Raw genomic sequence first — 26241 nt, forward strand, 5'->3', positions numbered from 1 at the left:
AGCTTCCCTTCCTCTCCCACTCCACCTGCCGCCTTTTCACTGGCCGCTTCTCGTCATTTGTCCTCCTCGCCTTCAGTCCGTGTCCTCCTCATTGGGTGACAGAACCCTTGCACCATCTCCACGTCTGAGTCCCTCTCCGTCATTCTGGCCTTCGGCTGGTCTGGGTGTCTGCCCGGTTGCTCCGGGTGGCCCACCCGCCCATCGCTGCTTACTCGGGATTCCGACAGGTCATGGTCCTGTGTTCTGCGCCGGGAACCTTGCCCCATTGTTTCCCACGAAGGGGGAGGGGGGCGGGGGGCTTCGCCCACTTCCTATCGGTTCATGTTTGCTTTCGGTAGTCTCTCGTAATTCATCATCATGTAGATGGCCTCTCGCTTTCCCACTCGCTAATACTGTCACTCCCTGACTCATCGATCCTTATGGACTACTTCCCAACATCTGACCCATGCCGTTAATACATCACTGTTGATCACGGCATTGGTGCGTGCGAACGCAAGACATAGATGTGTCATTTGTTTGTTCGCATGTTGACCGTGAAGGAGACGCCCGGCAAGTCTGGCAGGTAGTCGCTCTCGCTCTCGCCTCAAACCGTGCCTTTTCGCGCCTCGAATGTCACTATAATAACGCAGCATAGCTTTATCTATCCCTAGGTACTGTCGCCAACGGGGCGCAGTTGTCTCGACGGAGTCAGAATTGCCCATCAGTAGATACTAGGACCCGTGCTATACACAGCACACACAGCTCAGGTGTCGCGTCGACGAGTGATATCTGGGTGGTGGCGGTATGCACAGCCGCAACAGGGTCCGTAGTGGGACAAAGCCAGATATCTAAACTGACCGTGGGTGTCTTGCTTGAGAACTCTTCTTACTAGGCGGCGCTTGACTAGTCACTAGCACTGTCAATTAAAGTTCACTGGAAGCGCCTACTTCAATTGGCTATGTTCTATACCAACTCAACCACCACAACCACATCAGATGTCGCCACACGAACTCAGATAAGCCGGCGCACATCTATTTAAAGCCTGCACGAACGAAGCACTCACATTCGATCCACCCTTCGTCCCCGTCCGCTTTCAAGCCACTCCCATATGCCCAGGTCAGCTTCCTCCTCCGACACTTGTTACATGCCCCTCGATTCAACGTTGTCGAAGATCGATCTGGACCTAGAAGACCAGCCGCCGCTGTTCTCGGATCTACCCACGGAGAAGGATGTCTTTTCCAAGTCCAGCTCTTCTCGTATCAGTAGTATGAGCGGGGACACTCTGCTTCCTTATCCCGCCACCATCCCCCCGCTCGCCACAGACAAGCCGCGCAAACGTAGAAGGCTCCGACGGTGCGCTGCCTGTTGCGTCGACTTCGCAGAGGACGCAGGGCTCTGGTTCATCTTCATCGGAGGCATCTCCCTTCTCGTCGCTGTGGCCGCATCTCTCGTCGGCGCCGGCTTCTCACCCTTCTGTTCGTACATTGGCCTCTATTTTCTGCGGCACAAAGAGGAGTACGTGGACGCCGATACCAAGGCGATCTACATCGCGAGCGCCACAGGCGGTGCTGTCCTGGCTGTCGCGGTGGTCTTCGTGGCCTGGGTTGTCTGCGCCACGATAAAGTCGCTCTTGGAGGGATCTCTGAGCCTGGTGCCCTGGAGTGACGACGACGACGGGTCGTCCATCGTATTCTGGGCGATCGTGACCATGCTCGCCTCTGTGCCTGTCGGGGTCTGCGGGCAAGCGGTGGGATACTACATATTGCAGGGAAGACTGTCGGGAGGGCTGGACCTGCACCTCGCGTTCAAATTGGATGGTGTCGGCTACCCGCTGGCCCTTCTGGCACTCATTGGCGGCACGGGAGGGTGCTGTGCATACAATAGTTGGGGCAACTAAGGCGGATGCTCATCGGAATCGACGAGGTATGCATTACCGCTGTCCAATGTTCCTCTGTGGAGACGAGCCTCAACTGTTCGCCAGCCGTTTGTGGCAATAGATGTGGCTTGTTTCTTGTTCGCGAAGTCTCGCACCTGTACGTGTATTTCGAAGCGGAGGCATTGTGTGTATGTATCCTGGGTCGTTCCCATTTTCTTGAGCGAAATGCGTGTGATTGATCGGGAATGTGGCGTCAGCCACGTCAAGGTATTCCATGTCGGCCTTCGAGGGCATCAGTAGTATTATGCTGAGAGGTATTGCTTGTATGCATACGACTTCCATGACCTTCCAGTGGTGGTGGGACAAGCAAATACATGTAGGGGGCAGTACATGTTGCGAGATGGCTTTCGTCATCTCTGCACAAAAGAAAGCTGGCCTCAGAGATTATGCGCTCATGTAAGTAGTTCAAGTAAAGTCTCAACTTCACGTGCATAGCGTCACAGCAAAACCAACAACGACAGACGTCCCCTCGCAGATTATACTCGGGGGCAAGGTGGGGCAGAAGCTCGCGGCAGGTGTCGGCAGTGGTGCAGAGACGGCGGTGGGTGGCCGAGAGTCAGAGATAGGCTACCGAGAGGCTGACGTGATTCCCCATCCTCTCGTCCTTCATGGTTAGTAATGGACGATATATCTGACATCTGAAAGTTCAAGGAACCCGTTATATGCGCATCTGGCTGCATGACTAACGCTCAGATTGAGGAAGCTACTGGCCTCGCGTCATGGGGTGTACAATTCGTCGCTGTCCACCATTGCTAGTGAAAGCATAGCGCGACGGGGTAGACCTCGACGAACGGACGACTATTGAGACATTGGTGTGGATCACAGTATGTGGCTGCCGCGAGCAACCTCTAAGGGATGATGGCACGTCACCCCGAGGTGCCGAGCGCCGCTATGCCCCGTGTCGTCTATCTGTACATTTTGCGAGGGAGGTCTATCGTTGTTGGTTCTGCTGTAACCGTACCCGTACCCGTGTGAGCCAAATGACCCAACATGGGCATTTGTGGAGCATACAGGGAGGTGCATAGGCGTCGTCGTTTCTTGCGCACGCGTGCTTCGAAGGAGAACGAAAAGATACTGAGCGAGTTATACCAATGATGGAAGGCCGTAAATGTCGCGCCCGTCAACAATGTCAGTCTTCACTGTAATGGTATTTCTACCGCCCATAGAATGACGACCAACAGAACAAGAGTCCATGTCGTACTAATACACACATGCCCGCAAGACGCGCAGTCTACATCTTGAGTGCCTCTTCTCTGTCGAGCACGGACTTTTCGAGCTTGATGAGAATGGTCGTCCGTGCGGGATATTGGTCTGTCGGCGTGTTGTGCGCGGTCACCCGTGCGGGCTACAAAGCCGTGCGCGTCATGTGGTGCATGCGTGCAGGACCGGGATGAGTAGAAGCGGCGGTGGGAGACGGCGGCCGCACGCGTGGACGGTGAGAGACACAAGGAGCCGTGTGGGTTTGGGAAAGTCTCGTCAGCGAAGCGGTCACGCGCGCAGGGACATGGAAAGGGACGCACAAAGCCGAGGCCGTCGAGCACGGCCTCCACGACCCCCGCGGTGAAGGACGAGCAGCTGAGCTGGCTCATGTCGCGCGGGACGGAGATGTGGCGCGTGATGGGCGGGTCGTTGTCGATGATCATGTCTGGCGCGGGGTCAGCGGGCAGTATCATGGGCTGCGCACGCTGGAGGAGGGCAGACGCACATTCGTCTGCGTTCTCGACGCTCTTCTCGATAGCGTCGGCGGGGCGGCCGAAGACGGCGCGCCAGAGCTGGGTGTGGATGGACATGAGGGCGGGGAGGAAGCGGATCTCGCGCTTGGGGGCCTTGGAGGAGGCCTCGTTGCGCCAGGTCATGAGCTCGAGGACGCGGGTGCCGACGCGGTACCCGAGCGTGTTGAGCCTGTGATCGGAGGGCGGGGGACGATCAGTGGTGAAGGGCGGAAGGAGCGCAGCACACGCACCGGCGCTCGAGATCGTTGATCCCGCTGACGCGCTTCTGCGTGTACTGGACGACCTCGGAGAAGAGGAACGCGAACGCGCTCGCGGACACCTCCGCGGCGCGGGCTTTGTTCAGCGGACGGTCATAGATGCTGGGGCGCTGTGCGGGGGACTTTGCGGGCGCGCCGGTCGCGGTGTTGATGGAAGGTGCGGACGAGAGGGAAAAGCGGGTGGACGACGCGGTGGAGAGGTGCTCGGCGGAGGCGAGGGACGAGGAGGAGAGCACGGAGAAGCGGGGATGTGGCTGTGCGTACGACATGGGCGGGAGGAGGAGGACAGCGCCGGAGGACGGGCCGAGGCGGGAGATCGTCAATCGAGAGCGGACGCGCGAGCCACGAGGCACGGGCGTCAGCGTGCGCGTGGGGCAGGAGTCGAAAGAGGAGACGACGGCGTCAAGAGGAGAGGACGGCTTAGGCAAGTCTGCACCTGATCGCAGACTCCTCTCACCGGCATCGTCGTGCGCTCTCGCCCTGGGCTCGATCCAGCAGCAGCCTCCGTCCAACTCCCAGGATCAGCAACATAATATTATTCCGTCTTCGTTAGACCCCATTCGTCAGCATGGACCATATAGTCCCCTTCCCCGCATCTACCTCCTACCCGCCCGCCTCGACTCCCCCGCCGTATACCCACAACCCGTACCTCGCCCGCCTCGCGATCCCGTATTCCACCTCCCTCCCCTCTCTCCGCAAACAGGCACAGGACATGGCCACCCCGCACGCTGCCTCGCCCGCGCGCGGTCCCACACCGGCAGATCTGCAATCGCATCTCTACCAGTCCTTCCTCACCCGCAAGACCGCCGACGTCGCGCTGCGCGTCCGCGGCTCGTGGCATGCGATCTACAAGCTCCATCGCGTCATCCTCATCCAAGCCGTATGTGGCCCGTACCGTGTTCGCGCTCGCCTCTGACGTTCCGCGCGCAGGGATTCTTCCAATCGCTATTCACGTCGGGCTTCGTCGAGTCCAAGGCGAAGCTCGCGAGCAGCAGGCGAGCAGAGCCCGATGTCATCGATATGATTGTATTCGACGACCCCAACATCACCCGTGCCGGTGAGTGCTTCTCTTCGCGGTGCGCCCGGCTTCTGCAGGAGAAGGCGCTTGTGGCATATAAACGCTCGTGTGACCCGTTTCTGGTGGTCCTCGACGTCAGCGTTGTGGTGACAGCGATCCACAACAGCGCTCGCGGCCGAATGAAATGTCAAGTCACCAATGTGGCCTGATGTCGCTCATGGAGGGTACATGGGAGACTGGGGGGTGAGTCTGCTAACAGCCACTGTGGCTGCCGAGGACTCATCCATGTACATATCTCTGTCCCCTCCTGTAATGCATACATGAGCGCAATCACCAATACTCACATTGCTGTCTTGGTGGAATCTTGCTGACACTCCCTTCTGCTCACAGCATTCGAGTAAGTCCTCGCAAGCGTGTATCACTATACTCATTCTGAGACAACACTAGAGTATGCATTGCTCGATTGTACGGCGGCGGTCCACCACTGCACGTCGCGTCCTCCTTAATACCTACGCCCTCGCAGCCGCTCACGCCCGCCTTCCCTTATCCCTCGTCTGCGCGATCATCGTCAACGCCGGCTGGCCACCACCGAGCAACTCCACGTTTCCTCCTCTCCCTCCTCGCCACTTCACTATTCCTGTCCATGCCCGCCGTCGCGTCCGAGGCGCTCCAGATGATCCTGAGCACCGTCGGGCCGTATACGGCGGTGCGTTACCTCCATTTCGCGCTGGGACACGGGATCGGGCCACCCGACAACGACGAGCCTGGTGACGGACACGAGCCAGCGGTGGGCCTGGAGAGTGTCGCCGAGCTGGTGTCCGAAGAGGAGGAGGAGGCTGAGCAGGCGCGGGAAAAGGGCAGGGTCAAAGGCACAGCACGAGCCCGCGACGCTGCCATAACAGACAAGATGCAGGCGCTCGCGATGCGCGCCGAACCGGACAGCGGGTCCTCGCAGGAGGACGAGCTCTGCAAGGAGGGCCCCGCGTCGGCCACGTCCGACGACTCGGGCTCGGACATGGACGTGGGCACGGACGACTACGAGGCGGAGTCGCGGCGCGCGCCCGAGCCCGCGTACGTCTACGGCGCGGTGTCGAACAAGATCGGGGAGGCGGCGGCGTGCTGGCTTGCGCGCTGGGGCGCGGACATCCTGCACTGCGAAGAGGACGTGACGCGCGTGCGTGGCAGCGACAAGGGCAGGGAGTTGCACGCGCAGGGGCACGCGCAGAGCAAGAGCGAGGACCAGGGCGGCGGGCGCAAGCGCACGTCGACGGCGCCGTCGCGCTTCGCGGAGCGCGCGCGGAACGGCAGCGCGGTGGGCGGCGCAGACACGCGCGAGATGGCGGTGCCTGTGGTGTGGCGGTGTGGCGGGCTGGACGCGCGGTGGGTGCGCGGGCTGCTGTCGAGCGACGCGCTGTTCGTCAGAGGTGAGCGCGAGCGGTACGAGATGGCGAAGACGGTGGTGGAGATGCGGCGGAAGGAGGGCATCGACGAGGAGGAGGAGAAGGAGTGGGAGGCGCTGTTCCGGACGGGCATATACTACGAGAACATGGTGGGTTCCGTCGCGCTTGGAGGTGCGGGGGTGCTGACCATGCGGATGCTCGCCAGATTCTGGACGACGTGATTGCGATTTCGCGGGACGCGTCGCCGTCGACGGGGCAGCACTTTGTGCCGCTGTCGGTGCTGCAGGCGTCCCACTGGGCGCAGGACGTGCTGCGACATCGCATCACTGCGAGGCCGGCATCGGGACCTCTTTCGCCGCCGCTTTCGCCATCACAGCGCGACAAGGAGCTGGGGATCGCGCTGTCCGCTTCCGATGTCGCCTCGCTCGTGGCACAGGAGAGGGACACGTCGTTGTACCCTGTGCCGGGCGACTCTTCGATTCGCATCGGAGACACCGCTGGCATCGATGGCGCGTCCATGGATCAGCTCTTCGATTTGGGCTCGCCTTCAAAGATGGATGCACCCAAGAAGACGGTGCCGACGTCCGAAGCGAACTTCTTTGGCCTGCAGCAGCAGCGCTTTCCCGCGTCGACGATCGCCTCTTTCTCGGGCTCCCCCGTGTCCCCCGTCACACCGGGGACGAGCAAGTGGTCACCGCATCCGCCGTATCGGTTCTCTGTGGAGTTCTGGGACGTCGACTCGCTCAAGGAGAAGAGCCGTCTGCACAGCCATACCGTGTGGTATGCCGGGAGCCTGTACAACGTGTACGTGCAGGTCGTGCGGAAGAAGGGCGTGCAGCTCGGGGTTTATCTCCACCGCCAATCCTCAGTCGATCCGCTTCCGGCGTCGTCGGCACCATCAGCCCCCGCGGCGCGTGCGCCAGGGCAGACTCAGGGGCAGGGGCTGCAGGTGCAGAACAGGCCGCCCTCTGCGAGTGTCTCGACCCCGCGCCCGCCATCGCTCCACTCGCCGTCTCAGGGCTACTCGTTCTCCGGCCTGCCGATACTCCCACTCTCGCGGAGCACCACGCCCATATCCACGCCCAACTCTCCGGCGCTCGCGTCGTCGCTGCCGAGCGGACTCGCATCCACGTCGAGCGGCAGCGGCAGCAGCAGCAGCAGCACGACGCTCGGCGCGGGCAACACGCTCCCGGCGACGGCGCCCGCAGTGTCGCCGCAGCAGCCGTACCGCGACCAGCGCGCGTCGGTGTCGGCGTACTTCGCGATCGCGTGTGCGAGCGCGACGGGCGCGAGCCTGACGCGCTTCACGAGCGCGCCGGACGTGTTTTCGGTGAGCCAGAGCTGGGGCTGGAAGTCGAGCTCGCTCAGGACGGAGGAGTACATCGAAGTCGGGCCGGACGGGCAGCCGCGCGAGGGGCGAGGGGCGCCAGCGGGGCGCGAGGTGAGCCTGAGGGCCACGGTTGTTCTGGGGGTGGTGTAATTCTGCAGTGGCAGTCGTTCGTGATAAAGATGAGGAGGGGACGAGTTCTGTTGTGGCTAGGCCGCGGGTCAACCCCGAGTACGGTACGGTGAGGATCTGGAATTTCATGTGGTGTTGTGATTTATTCCTGCTCGCGCTTTCTTTGCTTTCGCATTTACCTTAGTATGTCATGTAGCTAGGACCGTATTTCTGGATCCCTGGATCTTCCCCCACTCACAGCGATTTCGACATCTATATGTAAAAGACCTATAATTATAGGCTCTCGTGTATTTGGTCCAAGTGCGACTTGTCAGTCTGCAACGGCCGAGACTTGGGTTAGTGTAAGCCATGTCGTGTATGCCCGAGACAATACCACGGACATGTTAATATTAACAATCAAAGTTTCGTCCATCAACAATGTGCAGATGCCAGTATGGATGCGTCTTCTTATCGAACGCTCATGTAATTTGTAACTCGCTAAGGTAAGTAGTGTGGCACCAGCGGATAGATCGCTAATAACGACCACTTCTCTATCGATCCACAAAAGGCAATGCACCTGAATTGAGCACACTGCCAACGTTCTCTCCCATGACAGGCATAGCGAATGAGCTTATGTTATACACACGCCTCGGAGCCACAATTTGGGTTCTGGTGGCTGCATGACTCTGTGGGACACGGCAGAAAAATAATTTCAATACAGGCAAAGGGGAGTACTTCTCATTTAGCGATCAGAGTTGCAGAATGCAACCGCTATATGGCACTGAAGTAAGTGAGTGTGGCCTATTGCCGCTGGCTCATGCTTCCGCCAGCGTTGCCGGCAGCGGGCTCGGTTTAGCTGAAACCGCAAAACCGCCTGCCCAGTATGTGTTGTGAAGCGAGTCGTCGAGGTTGATATTGCATCAGGCATAGCGGTTGATCCCACAGAGTTTCGTCAAGAGGATGTTGGCTTTGATCAAAGTATCGGGAGCACGACGCGTTTCGAGTGGCCGAAACCACATTCCAAATGATATGATATAATCCCGCGCAAGACCACGAAATCACCCGGTACATACATACGACCTCCAAGTCCGCATAGGGGAGCCAGCCTCGGTTACCGAACAGGAAGCGAGCCATGTCTGCCACAAGAATCCTGTGTAATGTTGAGTTTTATCTCCACAAATGAGCAATGGGTACCGATGGTACATACCTCGATGTTTGCGGTGTGCATCCACCTAGCAGTCGCTCGAATTGCCGTCAGACGCACAGCATTGGACGTATCCCCACCGCGCCACGCCGCCACGTGCCGCCGCGCCGAGCATAACCAGTAAGTAACCGACACCATCCAGTTTGAGCGTGAGGTGCAGGTCCAGCTCTCCTGGCAATCTTCCCTGCAGGACGTAGTTTCCAACCACTTGTCCGCAGACCCCGACGAGTGCGGATTTGACTAGGCCGACGATTGTCCAATCTATGGGTGCCAAGATATTGGTCAAGACATTGTCGCCGGCGTCGCTGTCATCGGACACCCAGGGCAGCCGCTCCAGAGACCCCCTCCCGCAACCAGTGTACGATCAGAATGACGACCCCGACGAGGAAGCCCACGACGAGAATCAAAACAGCGCCGCCTGTGGCGCTCGCGATGAAGATCGTCTTGATATGGGCGTGCGCGTAGCCCTCTGCGTGCCGCAGGATCAGGAGGCCAGTACCCGAACACAGAAACGCAAAGAAGGCTCCGATGCAGGACAAACCCACAATTACCACAGCGAGTAAGGCTCCTGCGAAGCCGAGAGCAAGTACTATGGGCTCGGAGCAACAGCCGGTGCGCCCGCGACGTCTTTCCGATGTGCGCGGCTTGTATGCGGCGCGTGTCTGCATGGCGGCGGGACGCGGGAGGTCTGTGTCTCCATTCAGACGAAAGTATTTGGGCTCGAAAGAGTCATTTGGCGACATAGGGGGCTCCGGTGACCGTGACGGTTCGTCGTATGACCAGTATTGGCCAATGGGGATGTAATGACTGACAGAGGATAGGCCTGACTTGAATATAACGGGAGTAGCTTGAAAGCAGGCGGTAGAGACGCAGGGGGAACGAACGGGGGTGGACTGTAGCCTTCGTTTGTAGAGGGGTTTTTATAGGCACGGCGCAAAGCAAGGCTGAATGTACAACCGATAGACGGGCCACGCCTCTGGCTTGGATGGCATCCGGACGCTGGGTAATTGTGATTCGAAAGGCCAAAGCGGGGACGACACTCACAGTGAAATAGCGCTTTCGCATTGTCGTCTGCCGAATGGTACCTTGATGTCGCTCTAAACGTGACGGTGCTGCTAGAGCAATAGCGATACCAAAAGACGGTATGAACAAAGAGAGTGTCCCAAAAGTTTGAACGCGGAAGCCCGCATGGTTAGGCAATGAGGGTTGGTTGAAGATGCCTAGCCCGGTCTGTCCTGTCCCGCTGCCATTGTTATAGAACCAGGATTTACCTGCGCGACGTTCAAGTGTACGTGTTGTGCAACCAAAGGCCGTAGTGCATACCAAGCGGGAGAAGTGACCTAGTCACCAATTTACCGGAGGCGCTTCCACCGAGATTATTGCCTCCGGGTGGCAACAGTAAGAAGGAATAAAACAGAAATTTTACATATGCACGCACCGTGCAGACTTTGTCTCAGGGTTGTCACTAGAGGCAGATTGAAATGTTTTGTTTTTGAATCCAGAGGTCAACCGGTCACGCTGAGCGACTACAGAGCGAGCGTGCTCTCCTCGCTCAGAAAGGCTGCCTAGGGGCTACGTGAGTTGAATGCCGCAATTGAAAGGGTCCCGGTAAGCACTGGGAGCTCTGAAATATTATCCAAATGTTTCACACACTTTGGCCAATATGCGTGCTAGCAATATCAATGATGATTGTCCGCAGTGATTTGCAATTGAAGGCGCTGGCGTTGAATGACAGAAATGGAAGTCACGAAAGCTGTTGCCACTTACGGCACTGTTGTATACAATTCGCTTCCGCCCTGGCTGCTTTTCCCGTCTGCCCACGCTTTCGTTCGCCTGCTCAACATGTCCATCACAGCAGCTCCCAAGCAGGAGACTGCACCGGACCCCACCCCTCCGCCGCCGCCTCTGCCTAACCCATCTACAGGCAGTGCAAATCCCGCTGCATCGCTGCCCGCCCTCTGGGGATATCTCCAGCCCGCTCTGAACCATATCGTACGATCTCCAACCAACAACACCAGCAAACCTCCCGCCATAGACGTCAGCTATCACATGGGCGTGCACACAGCGGTGTACAACTACTTCACCTCCCAGTCCGAACAAGCCGCCCCGGGACCTCCCACTGGTCTACGTCCAGATGCCTCAGAGAAGGCCAAGGCGAGCGGCACAGACCTCTATGAGCAGATCGACCGCTTCTATGCAGACGCTGCCCGCGACCTCTTTCTTGGTGCACCCACAGACGATACCACGCTCGTGCATTACCTCGTCCCCTGTTTTAACCGCTACGCCGCTGGCGCACAGTCCGTCAGCCGCCTTCTTAACTACGTGAATAGGCACTACGTGAAGCGCGCGGTCGACGAGGACCGCGGCTGGCTGCGTCTCGCGGACGTACTCGACGCTGTCGCGCGCACCATCCAGGAGGACGACACGCGAGAAAAAATCCAGAAGCGTCTGCGCGAGCGCCGGACGGAGGAGCTCAAGCAGTGGGGCTACACGGAGGGCGCGGCTACCGCGGTGCTCTCGCAAGCGGAGGCGTATGCGGAGGCTGCGAGCCCGCCCGATCGCGTCGTTCCCCTTGCGTCCATGGCGTACCGCCGCTTTCGCATCGAGGTGCTTGAACCGCTGCTTATGGTGCCTAAGATGAAAGGGAAAGGGAAGAGGAAGAAACCACCTGCTAATGGCGACAAACCACCAATGCCGCGCGGCCGTCTGGCGCGTGCAGTTAAAGAGCTGCTAGAGTCCGACGGCGGAGACGACGAAGAGAGGAAGAAATTGGCGGGCGAATTGGCAATGGTTCTCAAAACGTGTGGTGTCAAAATGGATCATCCTCTACGCAAGAAACTCGACAAGTACATCCCTCCTAAGGAAGGGTCATGATTTAATGATTGCTATGTATCGCTGTCCGCATTCTGTCGCGATCTGCTAGGTCATGGTGTGATTACCTCGCTATATGGAATGCTCTGGAATGCTTGCGTGTTCATGACTTTCCGGGGGCTGAGCACCTGAAAGGAAGACACAGCGGCTTCATCATTGTTATTCGAAAGTTTACAAGCTCGTGAGACGGTAGCAACACTGATAACAAAAGAAAGCAAAACCGCTGATTCCACCACTTCAGACCCTTACCCAACCTCTGCAGCTTTCGGCGCCACACATGCATGGTTTCGCGCCATCAGGTACTCTCGCCTTACCCTTACCTTTGCTCCGTTTGAATTCCAACGCCGCACCCGGTTCGTAGTCGATGGTGAGCTCGCTGCGTGCGAGGATGGCGCCTGTTGCGACGAACGCGAGGTATGGTTGATTGAGCTCAACGCAACCGAGCATGAGCAGAGAAGGAAAGGACGTGCTAATGCACAATACCTCGGGTATGGTGTCCCAAATCACAGGGAATATTTGCAGATTCGGTTCGCATGAGTGGCTGAGGATGGACACAAACTTTTATATCAGTGATACTTCGAAAGCGAGCCGTACGTACTTGATGAAACGTGACCAGTTTCCTGGGGGCATTTCATGACTGTCATTTTCATGGACTGATATGCGACACTCACCAGCCCTGTATGAATCAACTGAGTACCTGCGGCCATCGTCCTCATCGTCGCTGCCCGTCTCATGGACGTCAAGATCGAATACATATGCTTTGCGGTCCCCGGTGCGTCTATGAGCATCTTCGCGGGTGCTACTCACTATGAGAAAATATATTGGGGCCTTATAACCTGAGACATACATAAGTTCTCTGTCAGTGTTTCTTCAGTGTGAGCATTTCCATCCCACAATCAGAGGCCACTCTTACCCTGTGAATATACCGAGTACTTTCCCGCGCGCGAGGTCCACAGTTGCCCGCACACCCCAGCCGCAATTTTCTGTGCGAAATATCTCGATGGGAACATCTCTTGGCCGCTGTGCTACCCGATTAGAGCACACGGTACATGAGCAATTCTGGTAGCAACAGTCAGATACAAGATGACAGGCCAATGCACGATGGGTACTTTATTGCACTCGATCACTTCCACTCCCCCCGAAACATTGAACTTGAATAAGCCCTATTTAGGCGGTTCAGCGTTGAGGTAATGCATGAGACAACAAGGTGCAAACCTCATGTGTGTACGCAAATTCCCTTTCCCCGAAGTCATTCAATAGTTCCGATGGCCCTTGGCAATGGCAACTTGTCGCATCTTCACAACGAGACACGCAGTCGCAGCTGACAATATATTCAGATGTCAACTCTGGACGCTGCACTCCCTGTGCACTGAAGATATATAAGTTGTCTGCGACACACGCAAATATTACAGAAACATACCAAATATAGTGGCACTCACAGTATTCAAATCCGTTCAGGCCCAATGGGTAAGGCTCAGAATTGACTTCGTTTACAAAAGAAATAGGCGCCGCGCCGGCACCTCTCGCGACCAAATTCCAAGCGTCCTTCAAGCTAGAGGGTCGAGATAGCGGTGCAGGGGATGCTTCAGGCGATTCCACAATTGCCGACCGCACCATTTGGCGGCGGCGAGGGAGAGGTTTGATGGGCCTGCGAGGTTGCGTGTTGTCCTCTGATGGCGACGTGTCTGGAGACGACGATTCCGAAACTACTTGGCGCGATGACGGCTTCCGTCGGGGTAATGGCCTGGACTGCGACGTATTCAATCGCGACTGCTGCCATTGAGACCCGATGGAACGGTCCGTTGTCTGCAAATCCTCTTCCTTGTTAAAGGCCTTTCGGTTTTATTGATTTACACAGTACAACGGGTCCAAACATAGGCCGCTCACTTGTGTGCCAATGGTAGATGACCTTATCAATCGGGTCCGATTGTGTGAAATTCGTGCATGCCCTGTGGATGAAGCCGTGTCGCTATCGTCAGAGGACCGGCGCTCATCATGTTGGTCCTCCGAGGACTCAGAGTCGTTGTCAGTCAGCTTTGGAACGTTATCCCAATTAGCATATCGCTGAAGACCAGTGCGAGCGCTCTCGCGCCGTTTCTCCTCGTAACCACGCGAAAGCTCCACAGTGGCATCTTCGTGCCAAAGCTGGCCGAGATCGAGGGGTATCTTGATGCTCAAGCTATCCTTGGCCTCTCTGACACGCTTCTCGGTCTGCATATCATTCCATGCCTCCAGTTCGGCGTCCATGTCATTGAGCCCTTGATCCCAGGTTGTGTTCGTGTTGTCTGGCCGATGCCAGTCGGCCCATTTGACCTGAAACGCTTGTAGACGACCGGTGCAATGTTTCATGGCGTGAATAAATACCTCATAACTGCCGCACAGGATCACTTATCGGCCCGTGAGAGCACAAATTCAACGATGTTACATACTGCTTTATGCCAAACGCATCGACTTCTTCGCTCACGATACCGTTATGCTGCCACTCGCGATCGACGTCTTCGGTTTGCCAATCCTCTGGTGGCGGTGATGATGCTTCCCATATTGGATGATCCATTTAGAGGGACCTCGAAAGTTTTGATCGATGAGGTAGGCTCGTGAATCGGGATTAGATAGACAGCAACAGGTAGTATAACTCTGAGCGTGTCGTCCGAAGCAGTGTCACCTGACCGTGTCTAAGCCGCGTTGTAAGTTCCCGATTTGTTCAGGTCGGGCGAATTACCGCTGCGGTTGGCAGGCCAAGTTCTCCACGAAAACTTTTTCGAAAGGGATAGGTTTCTTAAGGGTGCTTGTGAGATAATCATCAGGTTCTCGTCGACAGGGCAATGATACTTCTGCATTTATTACAAGTAGAAAGCAAGTGAAAGGCTTTTAGCGAAGACTAGGTTGAACTTCTGACATCACATTCTGGTGGTTCGATTGGCCTGATCAATGATCGGGATAAATGATGCCATGCACCGTGAGGGTAGGTGTTAGTGGATTTGTGGTTCCCTGCGCTCCTCCAACACCCACCCACGCATTCCTCCCCTGCCCTGAGGCTGTTGAAACGACGTCTGGCCTGAGCCATGCCTTGGATGAGCTCACCAGTGTCGCCGCCTCAGAGGTTGCGTCGGGGTCGACCGTCGATCAAGAGCCTGAGGTATGTCTCGATTTGAATGCACATAAGGTCCTCAATCTCATATAAGGGTCGACAGCAGAAGTGACGCGTCCCGGGTGCGTTATGGGAGTTGCATACAGTCTTCCTGATACTCATCACTTCAAAAACTAGACGCAGGCGTTCTTCCATGCCGACCCATCCGTGTGCTTACGGCGCAAGCGTAATGCCACGCTGCCAATTAACCAGCTTCCCCTAGAAATTCTCGAGGGTATTTTCAAGCTTGTGCCGGAGCTATTCCGTGCAAACGAAGGCAATACATCAGACCTGGAGTTCAGCATATGGGAGTCACAGTTCGCTGACATCAAAGACGTCCTCGTCTTGACGCACATCTGCAGCCACTGGCGCGAGGTTGCCATCCACATCCCCGAGCTCTGGACGAGTCTTCCCGACATCAGGACCGCAGGCGCGGTCGACGCAATCGCCGCACGCTCCGGGACGTGCCCACTGAAGATCAGCATGCGCGACCAGGCGAGCCCGGGCATGCAGAGGATCTTGCGTGCCCACGGCCAGCGGGTCATCGAGCTGCTCTGGGACCAGTGCGACATCAAACTAGCGAGCAGCCTCCGCACACTCAACTTCAATGCGCCCGTTCTGCGCACGCTAGCGCTGTCGGGCATCCCGCTGCCGTCCTATTTCCGCATGGTTACGATCTTGCGGAACACCGCGCCGCAGCTGCGCAATCTCTCCATTAGCGATATGGACTGGGTGCCCGGTGTGCCGCTTCCCGCCGTCACGAATATCTACATTTCGCGCCTTTACGGACGGCACGCACTTTTAGACCTGCTCAACTTCCCCGCGTGGTGCTCGCGGCTGGAGAATGTGGTCATTACACACCAGGACTTCGTCCGCATGGACAGTTCTGACATGCCAGGTCCCGTGACATTACCGAATTTGCGAAGACTGGCATTTGTCGGCGTCCATTGCGAGGTGGTAACAACAGTATTGACTGAGTGGTCGATCAATTCCGACACCGCGCTACGAATCGTTTGCCCCGAGATCCCTGAAGAGAACACAGACGCTTTCTTCTCGCGGCTCGCGGGCATTCCGACAGTTCAAGACATCACGCGGCTGTCCATCTATAACTGGGCTGACAGCCCGACCGTGGTAGCAGTCGGGGGATCTTCAGGCATCAGCTTCGAAGTCATTGAAGGCGAGAGGTACAGGCATGGGCAGGAGATGGTCAGCCTCGCTCTGCCTAGGTTCCTGCCGATGAACAAAGTCAGAGAACTCTGGTTACTAGATGCAGACGCTCCCAAGAGCATTGAGGATTGTGCCGGTTGCGAGTCACACACCATGCGCGACGTCTTGCGGGCGTTCCCCGCACTCGAGGTCTTGACAGTCTCAGATGGCTGCGCCGCGGCGATCGCCGAGCTCCCGGACTCGGAGGAGTTCTGCGTCAGTTGTCCGGCGCTTTTCACTCTGCACATTGTGTGTACGGGCACGATTCTTCATCACGATGAAGCATGGGTAGCCGCGATGCTCGTGAAGCTCGCCCAGAGACACGATTATGTCCCATTCAAGCGCGTCCTTATCGGGTATATGCCCGGCTATAAGCAGACGAGGCTGTACCGCACGGACGCGGACTCGCTGTTTGGCTCTGTGGAATACAGGGACCTCGCGCTAGATGAAGTGCCGTACATGCCAGTACCAGAGTTGTGCAAGGATGCTCACAAGTACTGGACCGGATTCGAGGCAAAATCATCACGATCAAGTTCCGGCTTGCCCCATAGATGAGTGATATAACAAGTCTGGTTTGCAACAACGTCATACTTGTACGATACTAACCATGTCATACCTACATACCCCTTCGCCCATAACTCACTTGCATCGGCTGTCTAGATACTGTCTTCGTCCTACGTCGCTCTCAATGTCTTCGATGCTATCTTCGCTTTCGTTATGTGAATCGCTATCATCACCGCTGTTGTTGCCTTCGCTCTTCATATCGCTTTCGTTGCTCTAGTGCTACGCCCACCATCTGTTATGTTTATGAGTACTGTTCTCGTCTGTCTGTAATCAGTCCTAGAAATACGTGTTGCGACTGCAGCGTCCGCTACGAGAGTATCGCAAGTGTGATGATAGTAGTGCAAGTCGCTGGAATGAACCAGAAGGCTTTAAATATTGCTCGACCTGAGCTTCAATTTAGACCAGTGTCAAGCGCGCTGACGTGGTCGCCATCACGCGTCGTGGACCCGTATGATCGCGTACCGAGAACCAGTGCACTTTACCATGTCCGACGCCCATCATCAAACAGACTCTGCCCAACAACAGCCACGACGGCGGCAGAGGCCTCAGAACGACTCCCCTCCTACAGACGACCAGGACATGCCCCCCAGAGCCCTGGCTACCTCACTGGAAAGCATCCAGATCCAGCCGCGGACGCCCAAGACACCACGGAATGCCCACCAGCGATGGGATTCCGCCGACGTCGAAGGTGTAGACGAGGTAGAGCTCAGCCTCCTGGAAGAGGATGAGCGTCGCCAGGCCGCGCAGGGATTGACGGACGAGGACGCACCGCGACCAGACGCAAAGCGTCCTATGTCGTCGCGGGACAAGAGAGCGATTGTCCTGCTCATCGTTCTTTGTGAGTGTCGTGATGGTCAACTGTAAACCTATATGCACTGATTGCGTTTTTAATTTGGTAGACCTCTGTCAAGGATTTCCTGTGAGTCTTCAATTGATCGATCGTCCATGGTGACCTGACAGTGCGGTCGCAGTTAGGACTGGCTTTAGGTACGGTTGGCCAGTGATGTCTTATATGGGTCAACTACTGATTTTGTCTCCGTAGGGTCCCTACCATTCCTTCTACGAGAACATTTGTCCTACTCGCAACTAGCTATTTTCTCGTTGTCGAGTTATCCTTATTCTCTCAAGTTGCTCTGGTCGCCTATAGTAGACTCCGTGTTTATTCCTTCTGTCGGTAGACGGAAATCCTGGATCATCCCAATGCAAATATTGGTTGGTACCATTATGCTCGTGATGTCATTTTACGCAGACAAAATGATGAAGGATGTGAGTGTCTCGACCAGTGACCATACCATCAGTCTGACAAGCACTAGCCAGCGGAGTATATCCACATTCTGACTGCCGCGTTTACTGGTCTTGTCTTCTTGTCGGCGACACAAGGTGTGCAATTCGTCCAACATACAATTGGTTCTTCACACTGACCGTCAACTCTCAGATATTGCCGTTGATGGTGAGACATGGTCTCTCAAGGGACGAATTGAGAGAATGCGACAGCTGACCCCTCATGTTGTGTGTTCTAGGTTGGGCACTCACTCTTTTGTCAGAAGAAAATTTGCCCTATGCATCGACCTCACAAACCATTGGCCTCAACACAGGCTACCTCATGTCATATACCGTCTTCCTGGCATTGAACAGCGAAGCATTTGCGTGCGTACCAACCACGCTTCCACCCTTGTCGTCGTTACTCACGTTTGCTTAGCCAAAAATGGGGCTTCCCTCGCCTGAGCTTGAATATGTACCTCTTGTTTTGTGCGATCCTCTCGTATGGCGTAACGGTCTGGATCATCTTCAAAAAAGAGGTAGACTATAGTTGCAGTGATGCATATCTCTTCGACTCATGTTTTGCAGGATAAAGAGACTACAGAACACGACATCAGCATCAAGTCGGTATACATGACCATGTGGACTATCTGCAAATTAAAGCGTACGCGTGATCGCGAAGCCAATGAGACATTCACTGATTCAGCGCCTTAGATGTACAGACACTTCTCATCGTACACCTCTTCGCAAAAATCGGCTTCCAGGCGCATGATGCTGTTACGTCGCTCAAAATGGTCGAGAAGGGTCTTGGTCGAGAGGATTTGGCCATGATTGTCCTCATTGACTTCCCGTTCCAAATCTTCAGTGGTTGGCTAGCGGGGAGATGGTCCCGCGGCGACAAGCCTTTACGTCCATGGATTCATGCATATTGGCCGCGCTTGGCACTTACCCTGGCCGCGACCTTGACCGTATACTGGTTCCCCAAACCGCCAATCGCGACTTGGTTCTTCGTGCTGATCGTGATACAGACAGTAACATCCTCTTTTGCTTCGTGCGTGCTTATCATGAGCTGGTATGTGATGGTCACTGATTTAAGCGACCCAATAGGACAATCCAATTCGGAGGCATGGCAGCGTTCCACAGCCGTATATCCGATCCAGTTGTGGGAGGGACATACATGACTGTGCGTCATTCGTTGTAGGCAGGGATTCTCTGGGAACTGACTCGGTCTAGCTCTTTGCGACATTCTCGAATCTTGGTGGCACATGGCCCAGATTCTTCGTGCTCAAAGGTCTGGTCTGTGGAATCTAATAACACAGCGACCGCTCATCAGCATGCGTTCTACAGGAGTTGATTTGTTCAGCGTCGCCAAGTGCCAGATTGGAAACGATCTCTCAGTACAAGGTACGCCATATACCTTGCCTACATCATTTAATCTGATAAGTCTTTGGCAGCCGCTGAGTGTGTCTCTGATCATGGTAAAACGTCCTGCTCCGAGTTGGGAGGGAAGTGTGTTACAGAAAGTGATGGCTACTACATTGTCTCCGGTATCTGCTTGGTACTGGGCGTGCTGTCAGTGCTATTCTATATGATACCCACTGCTCGGAAGCTGCAAGGTATGTGACATGTTGTGCATCGTCTGAGCATCGCCTAACGATTCCCGCAGCCATTCCGCCAAGCAAGTGGAGAGTTTTCGCGTAATTGGGGTTGTAATCATTGTTGTTACTATTGTTGTCACGTCGTGCAATGCACAGGGGACGAGCTAATACAGCATGCAAAGTAATTATGTAGCTTCGCGACCGCCGCTTAGCATCTTGTGTCGAGAGCCGGTAGGCGTCAACCCTATAATAGGGTTTCTCGGACCGGCCCTGAGGTGGGTCACGCTGGTCAAGGTGTGCACTAGCCACGCTTTGCGACTTTTCACATATCCGCTACGCCGCCTTACCGCTTTGCTCGAGCCAACAAAGCAATCAGAACTTGTGCTGTATCGCTCAGTCTCCTGTACGCTCTTGACTAGCAAAATGACTACCACCACTATGCACTTTGGTCCTGAATGGATGCGTACTAAGGGCTCCGCTCGTCCTGCACCATCTCCACCTCTCAATACTTCTGCAGCACCTGCGGGGGCCTCGTCATATTCTGCGCTAGTAACACCCGTGTCTAATCCTGCTCCTGAAAGGCGTGACACGTCAAATCCTTTCCGCTATTCCCGAGAGGAGTTGCTGCGAATCTATAAGGAAGGCGGTGGGCGAGGGGGTCTGGGTCTAGAAGTGGAGAGGTGGGAGGGTATCGTCCGTGAAGTGGGTTATGACCCAGTCGCCATGAAAGAAATGAGCGAGGCGGAGAAAAAGGTGACGATAGGCGTATATGGTATGCGCGGTCAAACTTAAATAATTTGCAGCTCTTCGCCGGCTCGCTCAACTCTGAGATTCGCCGCCGGCAATCTGTGGATGTCCTCTCACCCCTGACAACTACGCATGGAGAAAGGCCTAAGCTTGGACATGCGGCCACGGCAGGAGCAAGTCCAATGCGCGAGCGAATGGGGACATTGATGGGGCGTAGGCGGGATAGTACAGGTGAGTGCAGTTACACCCTTGGGCCACTTCGCTCGGTGTTGACTTTTGGTAAGATCAGGCGCCTCTTGCGATCCCGCGAAAGTTATCCCTGTCTTCTATGCAGAGCCCTCTTACTTCGCCCCGCGATGCCGCCCTCCAGTCACCTCGTACACGCATTGGTCATGCACCAGGCTTCGATGGTGTGTTGAGCGAGTCGTGGTCTTCCAGACGGCGCACTTCAGAAAGCACGTCGAAAGTGACTGCCGGTGGGCTCATACGGCGGGAGACCAGTGAATCTGGGAACGAGTATAAAGGCTTAGATATCAAGGAGGAAGACGAGGCGCACGTTAGTATTTCAGACCAACAGGCTGATCCCCAGGGACAGTCCGCCACAGCTAACGAAGCCATGTCTCAATCGGACCAGCCTTCTGCAGTGAATGGCATATTGAATGGCACAGCTAGTGGTGGTCCTCAAGCCTATATGAACAGCGTCAATGGAGGTATGGCCGGTCTTTCCTTAAGAAATGGCATGGCGAACATGGACGTTGGAACGCCTGGTGTCGACAGGACCGCAGATATGGGCGCGAACAAGCCGCCAGGTCTGCCAGTTCCAACAGACATCGAGTGGTCATATCTCGACCCTCAGGGACAGATTCAAGGCGAGTGTTATACGCCGAGTCAGAAGCTGGTTCCTCAATGGAGAAGCATTTGTAGGTCCTTTCCGGGCAGATATCATGCAACGCTGGCACGACGATGGGTACTTCTCTCCTGAATTGCTGATGAAGCGCACGCATCTTGATACAGTGTGGACATCTATTGGCGAGATGCGTCAGCGTGCTGGCAGTCGACCGATATTTCTGACGCCTGGATTGACTTCTGTTACACCGCCTGGCTTGGCTCGCCGTCCTGATCTTTTGCAAGAGGGACCAGCTCTTGACGGAGACAGAAACGTGCCCTTCCAGCCCGTTCCTGTATCGACACTTCGTACGTCGGCATTGGATTCCTACCTTCAAAATGGGTCTAGTGCATCGGCATCCCCCTCCTCGTCATTTGGTGCCGCCAGGTTTGTCAATGGATCTCCCGACCGGAGTGTCTTCGAAGCCAGAACAACCAACCACTTGTTCCCGGATTCTCCGGTTGGCCCTCGACTGGGAGGGTTCCCTTCTATGGCGAATTCACCGTTGACGACAGGTCCGCAAAGGCGGCCAGGCTTTGGTGAACCGTTTGACTCGAGCAGTAATCTGCGGCCCTCATTCAACGGTATGGTCAACGGCCGAGGCATAGACGGGCTCGGATTCGGTGGTAGGTCTGTTGAATGCCCGGGGAGTTCACTACTGATGCTTTCCCTCAGGGATGGACGGCACGCCTGTGCACTCCCTAGAGCAGTCGACGTCGTTCAGTGGTATGTCTCAAGGATGGTAAGTAGCATCGTTCGATTGATGTCTTTCACAGGTGTGCGTGCTCCACATGATTTGTCTTTGGGCAACGGTCTTGCTGGGCCCTCGAACTACGCACCGGTCGATGTTAGCTCCATAGGTGCGCTGAATGGCCAAGGCAACATGTCCCGTCTTGTGACCAGAGACCTCTTTGGTGGACCTGTGGCGAATGAGGTACAATCGCCTTATGCGCTAGGCGGTACATTTGCAAATAGTTCTGCCTCCTTCCCTCTTAATGGCCAACATTTTCCTCAAAATCAATCACTTCAGTACCAGCCTTCAGATGGTCGCTCCTTAACTCCTCTCACGCCTATATCGGAACGCCAAGCTAGCATGTCGTCCCAGCCTATCCCTACTCAACAACAGCGTCCCTCGTTTCCGTCAGCCCCTAGTTTTACTACTTCTCAGTCACTGTGGCCTTCGCAGGGCTCACCTGCTTTGCGGCGTCCAGGCCCGTTCGACGCTGACTACCCTAACGCCAATAATACTATTATTACCGGACCATCTACGACACCCAACATTGTACATGGCCGTTCGTCTCAGAGTGTGTCCTCCAAAGACCGCTCGCCGTGGCAAACTGCACCTGTGCCAGTCTCGACTAGCGACACGTGGACCACAGAGTCTAGCAGTCTCACAGTCGAGAATCTTGGCCAACATAATGAACGGCAGCAAACAGAAAATAAACCGCGGCCGACGAATGTTTCAGCGGACGTTCCTCAGGTGCCGCAAGCCGCCGCAACTCCCCCAGATGGGCAAGTGTCTTCCGCTGCTACTGGCTTGTCACACACTACTGCTACCTTGGAGTCTGCGGAACCGTCGCGCGCTGCGCAGAAAACGCGCCGCAAGTCAAGTACACAACCATCACCTGCGACCACACAGCCTGCACCCAGCAAAGTCGCGCCTGTCCATGCTGCCGCTCCTGAGCCCCCGTCCCCTACTCCAGTTGAGCCGAAGACCCCTTGGGCGAAGGATGACGACAGCAAGACAGCGAAGCCTGCCGGTGCTACCCTCAGCTTGCGCGAGATTCAAGAAGCGGAGATGAAGAAATTGGAGGCGCGCAAGGCTGCCGAACGAGACCGAGAGAGGGCTGCAAGGGCTGCAAATGGTGCTGCTTCTCCACAGGAGGACTTCCAACCCTTCACAGCGTCGTGGGGTTTGCCAACATCGCAGGCTGGGAGGGCTCCTGTCTCGACAGGCAGCAAGGATTCGACCTCGACGGCGGCTACGGCGACTACGCCTACTACTCCAGTTTGGACTAATACCGCTAAACCTCAGGTCGTGAAGAAGAGTATGAAAGAGATCCAAGAGGAGGAAGAGAGGCGCAAGAAGCTGGCTGCTAAGGAGAAGGAGACTGTAGCTGCCGCCGCTAAGCGCGGATATGCGGAAACAACCACCAAGGTAAGGAGGGCTATGTGTTGGCTCTTCGTCGATCTCATATAAATCCCATCAGAGTCCAGCCCCGCCGGCTGCATCGTCTGGAGGCGCGTGGACAACTGTTGGCACGGGAGGTAAGGTCCCAGGAGCAGCTGTTACTGCGACTCGCCCCGCGATTGCTACCTCCAATTCAGCGGCGAAGGTAGTGGCTAGCGCGTCGTCCTCTACGATAACAACGCCAACAGTGGCTGTTCGCGTGACTCCTGCCGCTCCAACCCGACCAGCCATGCCGGCGAAAGCTACGTCGTCGAAAGCGGACGAGTTCCCTGCCCCTCCTTCGCACGAGTTCGTGAAGTGGCTGGGTGATTCTCTGAAGGGGCTAAATAACTCCATCAACCGTACGTTCGCACACGCTTAACACAATGTATCTGTCTGACGCGACTAAATTCTAGTGGAAGATATCTCTTCTATGCTGCTCTCATTCCCATTGGATCCTGACCCCTCTACCGTTGAGATCATCTCCGACCTCATTTACGCAAGTAGTACTACGCTTGACGGCCGCCGCTTCGCATCCGAGTTCGTCAGCAGGCGCAAGGCAGACGCAGCGGCACGGTCCAAGAACGGCGCACCGGTGGGTGCCTCTACAAAGCCCCTCTCGATTGCGGAAGTCGTGAAGACGCAACCCAAGCCGGCGCAGTCGGAATGGGGTGGCTTCAAGGTAGTGAACAAGAAGAAGAAAGGTGGACGCACATGAGATGTGCAGCGCTGAGCGCATAATTATCGTTTAGGACTCCGGTGACAGTCGTCTGTCTACACTATAAAGCACACGCTATTAGTACGATCTATAGTTCATCTCGTCGCGCCTGTATTGTTGTGAAAATACTGTCACGATCTCGCTCTGCATTGAACAAGGCCACCAGACCAGATCATGTATTCCAGCATCTAGAAGGCAGTATGTACGTAAAGGTAGGCAGCAGTGCGTTCTACGTTTTGCCATCCTTTGCTCCATCACCGCCAGTCAGGTTGAGGAAACGGTCAACTTCAGCGCTGATACTGGAGCCACCTCCGTGCTCATCAAAAAATCCTGACCCCAAGGAAGAAAAGTCAATTGAACTCATATCGACATTCCCATGTTGCGGATCGCTGAAGCTAGCCAGGATCGACCCGGGAGATGGTGCAGTATGAGCCGCGTCTAATAGTGGAGGATGCAGATGCTGTGGCCCGGCATGACTGCCTAAGGGTGAAGCCTGTAAGGATGACCCAAAAGGCCCAAAGAGATCGCCGCTGTGGCCCGACGGTGCACCCATATGATTGAAGAATGTTTCCTCCTGCTTCGTCTTCCCATTTGACACCTGATTGTTCGTGGCTACGGACGCTGCGGACCCGTCGAAGAACGGATTGGAATGCTCGCCCATCGCGGCGTTGGCGCTCGCCTTGAACATGTCCATGTCCATGTCTAGGTCGAGTTCTATCGGCTTGTCCGCAGAGCTGCCGATGCTCGGATCGACCGAACCGCCAGCGACGGCAGCCTGCGCTTGCTGCAGATCAGGGATGTTGAGGCTCATGTCCATCTCCGTGTCTCCTACGGTCAGGTCGATGTCGACAGACCGGTTCGCGGCATCTGACAACGCGACCATGCCGAGCTCTTGGGGGAAACTGCGGTGGGAGGAACGCGGCGCGAGCGTCACAGGGGAAGAGAGCCCGCTCTGGAGGACATCGTCCGGGTGAGCATGGAGGCTGGTAGGCGAGAGGTCAAGCTTGTGCGGGAAGGGCTGCCGTTGGAGCGACGAGAGGGACACAGTCGATTGGCGTCGGGCTGGCGTAGGCAGCGGCGGTTTCTGCGTGTCGGGTGCGGAGAGGTCAGTAGATGCTCCGATGGACTGGGTGGGAGAGGCGGGCGGAGACGATGTGAGGGGCCCCGAGGGATCTAGAATAGGTGTTGGGAGTTTGGCGGCAGCGGCAGCAGCTGCTGCAGCTGCTTCTGCCTTCAGACGCTCTTCCTCACGACGTAGGTCGCGTTGTAGAACAGCTATCGCGCGATTCTGGGGAGCGTGTGGTCAGTGTCAAATATGTCACATAGGGACATAGACTCGCAATATGGGTTTCCATCGCGTCGCATAACTGATCGTACTTCTCGACTTCGCGACCGAGTGCTGAGGTCAACGAACGCGGCGGATGCACTCCGACCTTATCCATCTTGCTAGGGAAAGCGTACACATGGTAAGTATGCGGCTGAAGGTGGTTGAAGAGAACGTACAGCTTATGCAGATCCGCGTAGAACTGATATACCTGTCCTGTCTTCACGGCAGCGTTCTACGCTCGTTAATTCTTGTCAGATGTTTCGGCCAGGGCAACACGACGTACTCACTCGCAAACATGTGGTGAGAGCAGTCATCTCTGGCTCTAGAATTGCCTGCGGTGGCGCGGGGTCTGGCGGGGGTAGCATAGCCGCATTCAAGGTAGGTCTACTGCCATTGCCAGGAGCAATCATGGGAGTGTCCTTGGCCGAGAATGATGGTCTGCGGATGGGTTTTGGAGGCATAGCGAAGCTGAAGGTGATGCGCAGTTAGAGGCAGCGGTAATTGAGTTGTAAATGCGGAGACTTCGACTGCAAGCGAAGATGATCGAGAGCCGCGGGAGTTTGATGTGGCTAGTCGACTCTGGATGACCGGCGACGGCGACGGCGGCAACGACGTACTTACGCTTGCAGTATCCTGGGAACACCCAAGGCCGCTGTTCTTCTCGGTTGAGCTGCTTGCTGTCTGAACTCCTATATTGCTTTAGACGGCCAGGACCAACTTGATGCACGCTCCTTTAAACGCTGGTCTTGTGAATACCCCGCATTGCCACAAACTCGGTGTCAAGTACATCCATCGGGATACG

At 55.9% G+C, this 26241-nt stretch overlaps 13 protein-coding genes across 13 annotated transcripts; 8 read left to right on the forward strand and 5 right to left on the reverse strand.

Annotated features, from left to right (window-relative positions):
• Positions 1-870: 870 nt before the first annotated feature.
• On the forward strand, positions 871-2070 carry POSPLADRAFT_1038219 (hypothetical protein). Its single transcript, XM_024477349.1, has one exon. It carries the CDS (start codon positions 1088-1090, stop codon positions 1874-1876), a length of 789 nt encoding a protein of 262 aa, XP_024344663.1. The 5' UTR covers positions 871-1087; the 3' UTR covers positions 1877-2070.
• A 185-nt stretch (positions 2071-2255) lies between these two features.
• POSPLADRAFT_1051985 (hypothetical protein) lies at positions 2256-2531 on the forward strand (the record flags this gene model as incomplete). The annotated part of the gene is made up of 2 exons (XM_024480226.1): positions 2256-2311; positions 2351-2531. The coding sequence occupies 2 exons, from the start codon at positions 2256-2258 to the stop codon at positions 2529-2531; spliced, it is 237 nt and encodes a 78-aa protein (XP_024344664.1).
• Positions 2532-3045: 514 nt separating this feature from the next.
• On the reverse strand, positions 3046-4179 carry POSPLADRAFT_1176855 (hypothetical protein). The gene is made up of 3 exons (XM_024488449.1): positions 3879-4179; positions 3436-3817; positions 3046-3260 (listed from the first exon to the last, which is right to left on the reverse strand). Exons 1-3 carry the CDS (start codon positions 4172-4174, stop codon positions 3147-3149), a joined length of 792 nt encoding a protein of 263 aa, XP_024344665.1. The 5' UTR covers positions 4175-4179; the 3' UTR covers positions 3046-3146.
• Positions 4180-4617: 438 nt separating this feature from the next.
• POSPLADRAFT_1129143 (hypothetical protein) lies at positions 4618-7803 on the forward strand (the record flags this gene model as incomplete). The annotated part of the gene is made up of 7 exons (XM_024483812.1): positions 4618-4785; positions 4836-4962; positions 5361-5737; positions 5837-6097; positions 6137-6472; positions 6529-7349; positions 7467-7803. 7 exons carry the CDS (start codon positions 4618-4620, stop codon positions 7801-7803), a joined length of 2427 nt encoding a protein of 808 aa, XP_024344666.1.
• Positions 7804-8993: 1190 nt separating this feature from the next.
• POSPLADRAFT_1051988 (hypothetical protein) lies at positions 8994-9708 on the reverse strand (the record flags this gene model as incomplete). The annotated part of the gene is made up of 2 exons (XM_024480227.1): positions 8994-9226; positions 9285-9708. The coding sequence occupies 2 exons, from the start codon at positions 9706-9708 to the stop codon at positions 8994-8996; spliced, it is 657 nt and encodes a 218-aa protein (XP_024344667.1).
• Positions 9709-10792: 1084 nt separating this feature from the next.
• POSPLADRAFT_1038221 (hypothetical protein) lies at positions 10793-12044 on the forward strand. Its single transcript, XM_024477350.1, has one exon. It carries the CDS (start codon positions 10808-10810, stop codon positions 11837-11839), a length of 1032 nt encoding a protein of 343 aa, XP_024344668.1. The 5' UTR covers positions 10793-10807; the 3' UTR covers positions 11840-12044.
• An 83-nt stretch (positions 12045-12127) lies between these two features.
• POSPLADRAFT_1165401 (hypothetical protein) lies at positions 12128-12974 on the reverse strand (the record flags this gene model as incomplete). Its single annotated transcript, XM_024487883.1, has 4 exons — positions 12508-12974; positions 12435-12456; positions 12320-12377; positions 12128-12265 (listed from the first exon to the last, which is right to left on the reverse strand). Coding segments are annotated over exons 1-4 (396 nt in total), but the record flags the coding sequence as incomplete, so codon positions are not given.
• A 115-nt stretch (positions 12975-13089) lies between these two features.
• POSPLADRAFT_1127211 (hypothetical protein) lies at positions 13090-14390 on the reverse strand (the record flags this gene model as incomplete). The annotated part of the gene is made up of 6 exons (XM_024483597.1): positions 13090-13157; positions 13276-13521; positions 13547-13657; positions 13724-13785; positions 13821-14149; positions 14262-14390. The coding sequence occupies 6 exons, from the start codon at positions 14388-14390 to the stop codon at positions 13090-13092; spliced, it is 945 nt and encodes a 314-aa protein (XP_024344670.1).
• A 390-nt stretch (positions 14391-14780) lies between these two features.
• On the forward strand, positions 14781-16724 carry POSPLADRAFT_1030765 (hypothetical protein; the record flags this gene model as incomplete). Its single annotated transcript, XM_024476747.1, has 2 exons — positions 14781-14972; positions 15102-16724. The coding sequence occupies 2 exons, from the start codon at positions 14781-14783 to the stop codon at positions 16722-16724; spliced, it is 1815 nt and encodes a 604-aa protein (XP_024344671.1).
• Positions 16725-17469: 745 nt separating this feature from the next.
• Positions 17470-19771, forward strand: POSPLADRAFT_1176862 (hypothetical protein). Its single transcript, XM_024488450.1, has 15 exons — positions 17470-17571; positions 17633-17652; positions 17705-17720; positions 17776-17999; positions 18047-18113; positions 18169-18183; positions 18254-18380; positions 18433-18532; positions 18582-18657; positions 18708-19044; positions 19101-19176; positions 19227-19284; positions 19341-19397; positions 19448-19609; positions 19660-19771. Exons 1-15 carry the CDS (start codon positions 17526-17528, stop codon positions 19692-19694), a joined length of 1416 nt encoding a protein of 471 aa, XP_024344672.1. The 5' UTR covers positions 17470-17525; the 3' UTR covers positions 19695-19771.
• A 1258-nt stretch (positions 19772-21029) lies between these two features.
• POSPLADRAFT_1127708 (hypothetical protein) lies at positions 21030-21414 on the forward strand (the record flags this gene model as incomplete). The annotated part of the gene is made up of 2 exons (XM_024483655.1): positions 21030-21213; positions 21263-21414. Coding segments are annotated over 2 exons (336 nt in total), but the record flags the coding sequence as incomplete, so codon positions are not given.
• Positions 21415-23521: 2107 nt separating this feature from the next.
• Positions 23522-24253, forward strand: POSPLADRAFT_1038224 (hypothetical protein). Its single transcript, XM_024477351.1, has 2 exons — positions 23522-23756; positions 23811-24253. Exons 1-2 carry the CDS (start codon positions 23645-23647, stop codon positions 24110-24112), a joined length of 414 nt encoding a protein of 137 aa, XP_024344674.1. The 5' UTR covers positions 23522-23644; the 3' UTR covers positions 24113-24253.
• An 88-nt stretch (positions 24254-24341) lies between these two features.
• On the reverse strand, positions 24342-25900 carry POSPLADRAFT_1129399 (hypothetical protein; the record flags this gene model as incomplete). Its single annotated transcript, XM_024483840.1, has 2 exons — positions 24342-25400; positions 25727-25900. 2 exons carry the CDS (start codon positions 25898-25900, stop codon positions 24342-24344), a joined length of 1233 nt encoding a protein of 410 aa, XP_024344675.1.
• Positions 25901-26241: the final 341 nt, after the last annotated feature.

The sequence above is a fragment of the Postia placenta genome (assembly GCF_002117355.1).
Source record: "Postia placenta MAD-698-R-SB12 unplaced genomic scaffold POSPLAscaffold_1, whole genome shotgun sequence".
In the NCBI taxonomy this organism is placed as follows: Eukaryota; Fungi; Basidiomycota; class Agaricomycetes; order Polyporales; family Adustoporiaceae; genus Rhodonia; species Rhodonia placenta.

Coding starts and splice junctions, on each gene's coding strand:
- POSPLADRAFT_1038224 (XM_024477351.1), top strand. CDS start 23,645: ATGCCGGCGAAAGCTACGTCGTCGAAAGCGGACGAGTTCCCTGCCCCT. Junction 23,757..23,810: donor GCTAAATAACTCCATCAACC/GTACGTTCGCAC, acceptor ACTAAATTCTAG/TGGAAGATATCTCTTCTATG.
- POSPLADRAFT_1038221 (XM_024477350.1), top strand. CDS start 10,808: ATGTCCATCACAGCAGCTCCCAAGCAGGAGACTGCACCGGACCCCACC.
- POSPLADRAFT_1038219 (XM_024477349.1), top strand. CDS start 1,088: ATGCCCAGGTCAGCTTCCTCCTCCGACACTTGTTACATGCCCCTCGAT.
- POSPLADRAFT_1176862 (XM_024488450.1), top strand. CDS start 17,526: ATGTCGTCGCGGGACAAGAGAGCGATTGTCCTGCTCATCGTTCTTT. Junction 18,381..18,432: donor TTGAACAGCGAAGCATTTGC/GTGCGTACCAAC, acceptor ACGTTTGCTTAG/CCAAAAATGGGGCTTCCCTC. Junction 19,177..19,226: donor TGGGAGGGACATACATGACT/GTGCGTCATTCG, acceptor GACTCGGTCTAG/CTCTTTGCGACATTCTCGAA.
- POSPLADRAFT_1176855 (XM_024488449.1), bottom strand. CDS start 4,174: ATGTCGTACGCACAGCCACATCCCCGCTTCTCCGTGCTCTCCTCCTCG. Junction 3,818..3,878: donor ATCAACGATCTCGAGCGCCG/GTGCGTGTGCTG, acceptor CTCCGATCACAG/GCTCAACACGCTCGGGTACC. Junction 3,261..3,435: donor TGCTCGACGGCCTCGGCTTT/GTGCGTCCCTTT, acceptor ACGGCTTTGTAG/CCCGCACGGGTGACCGCGCA.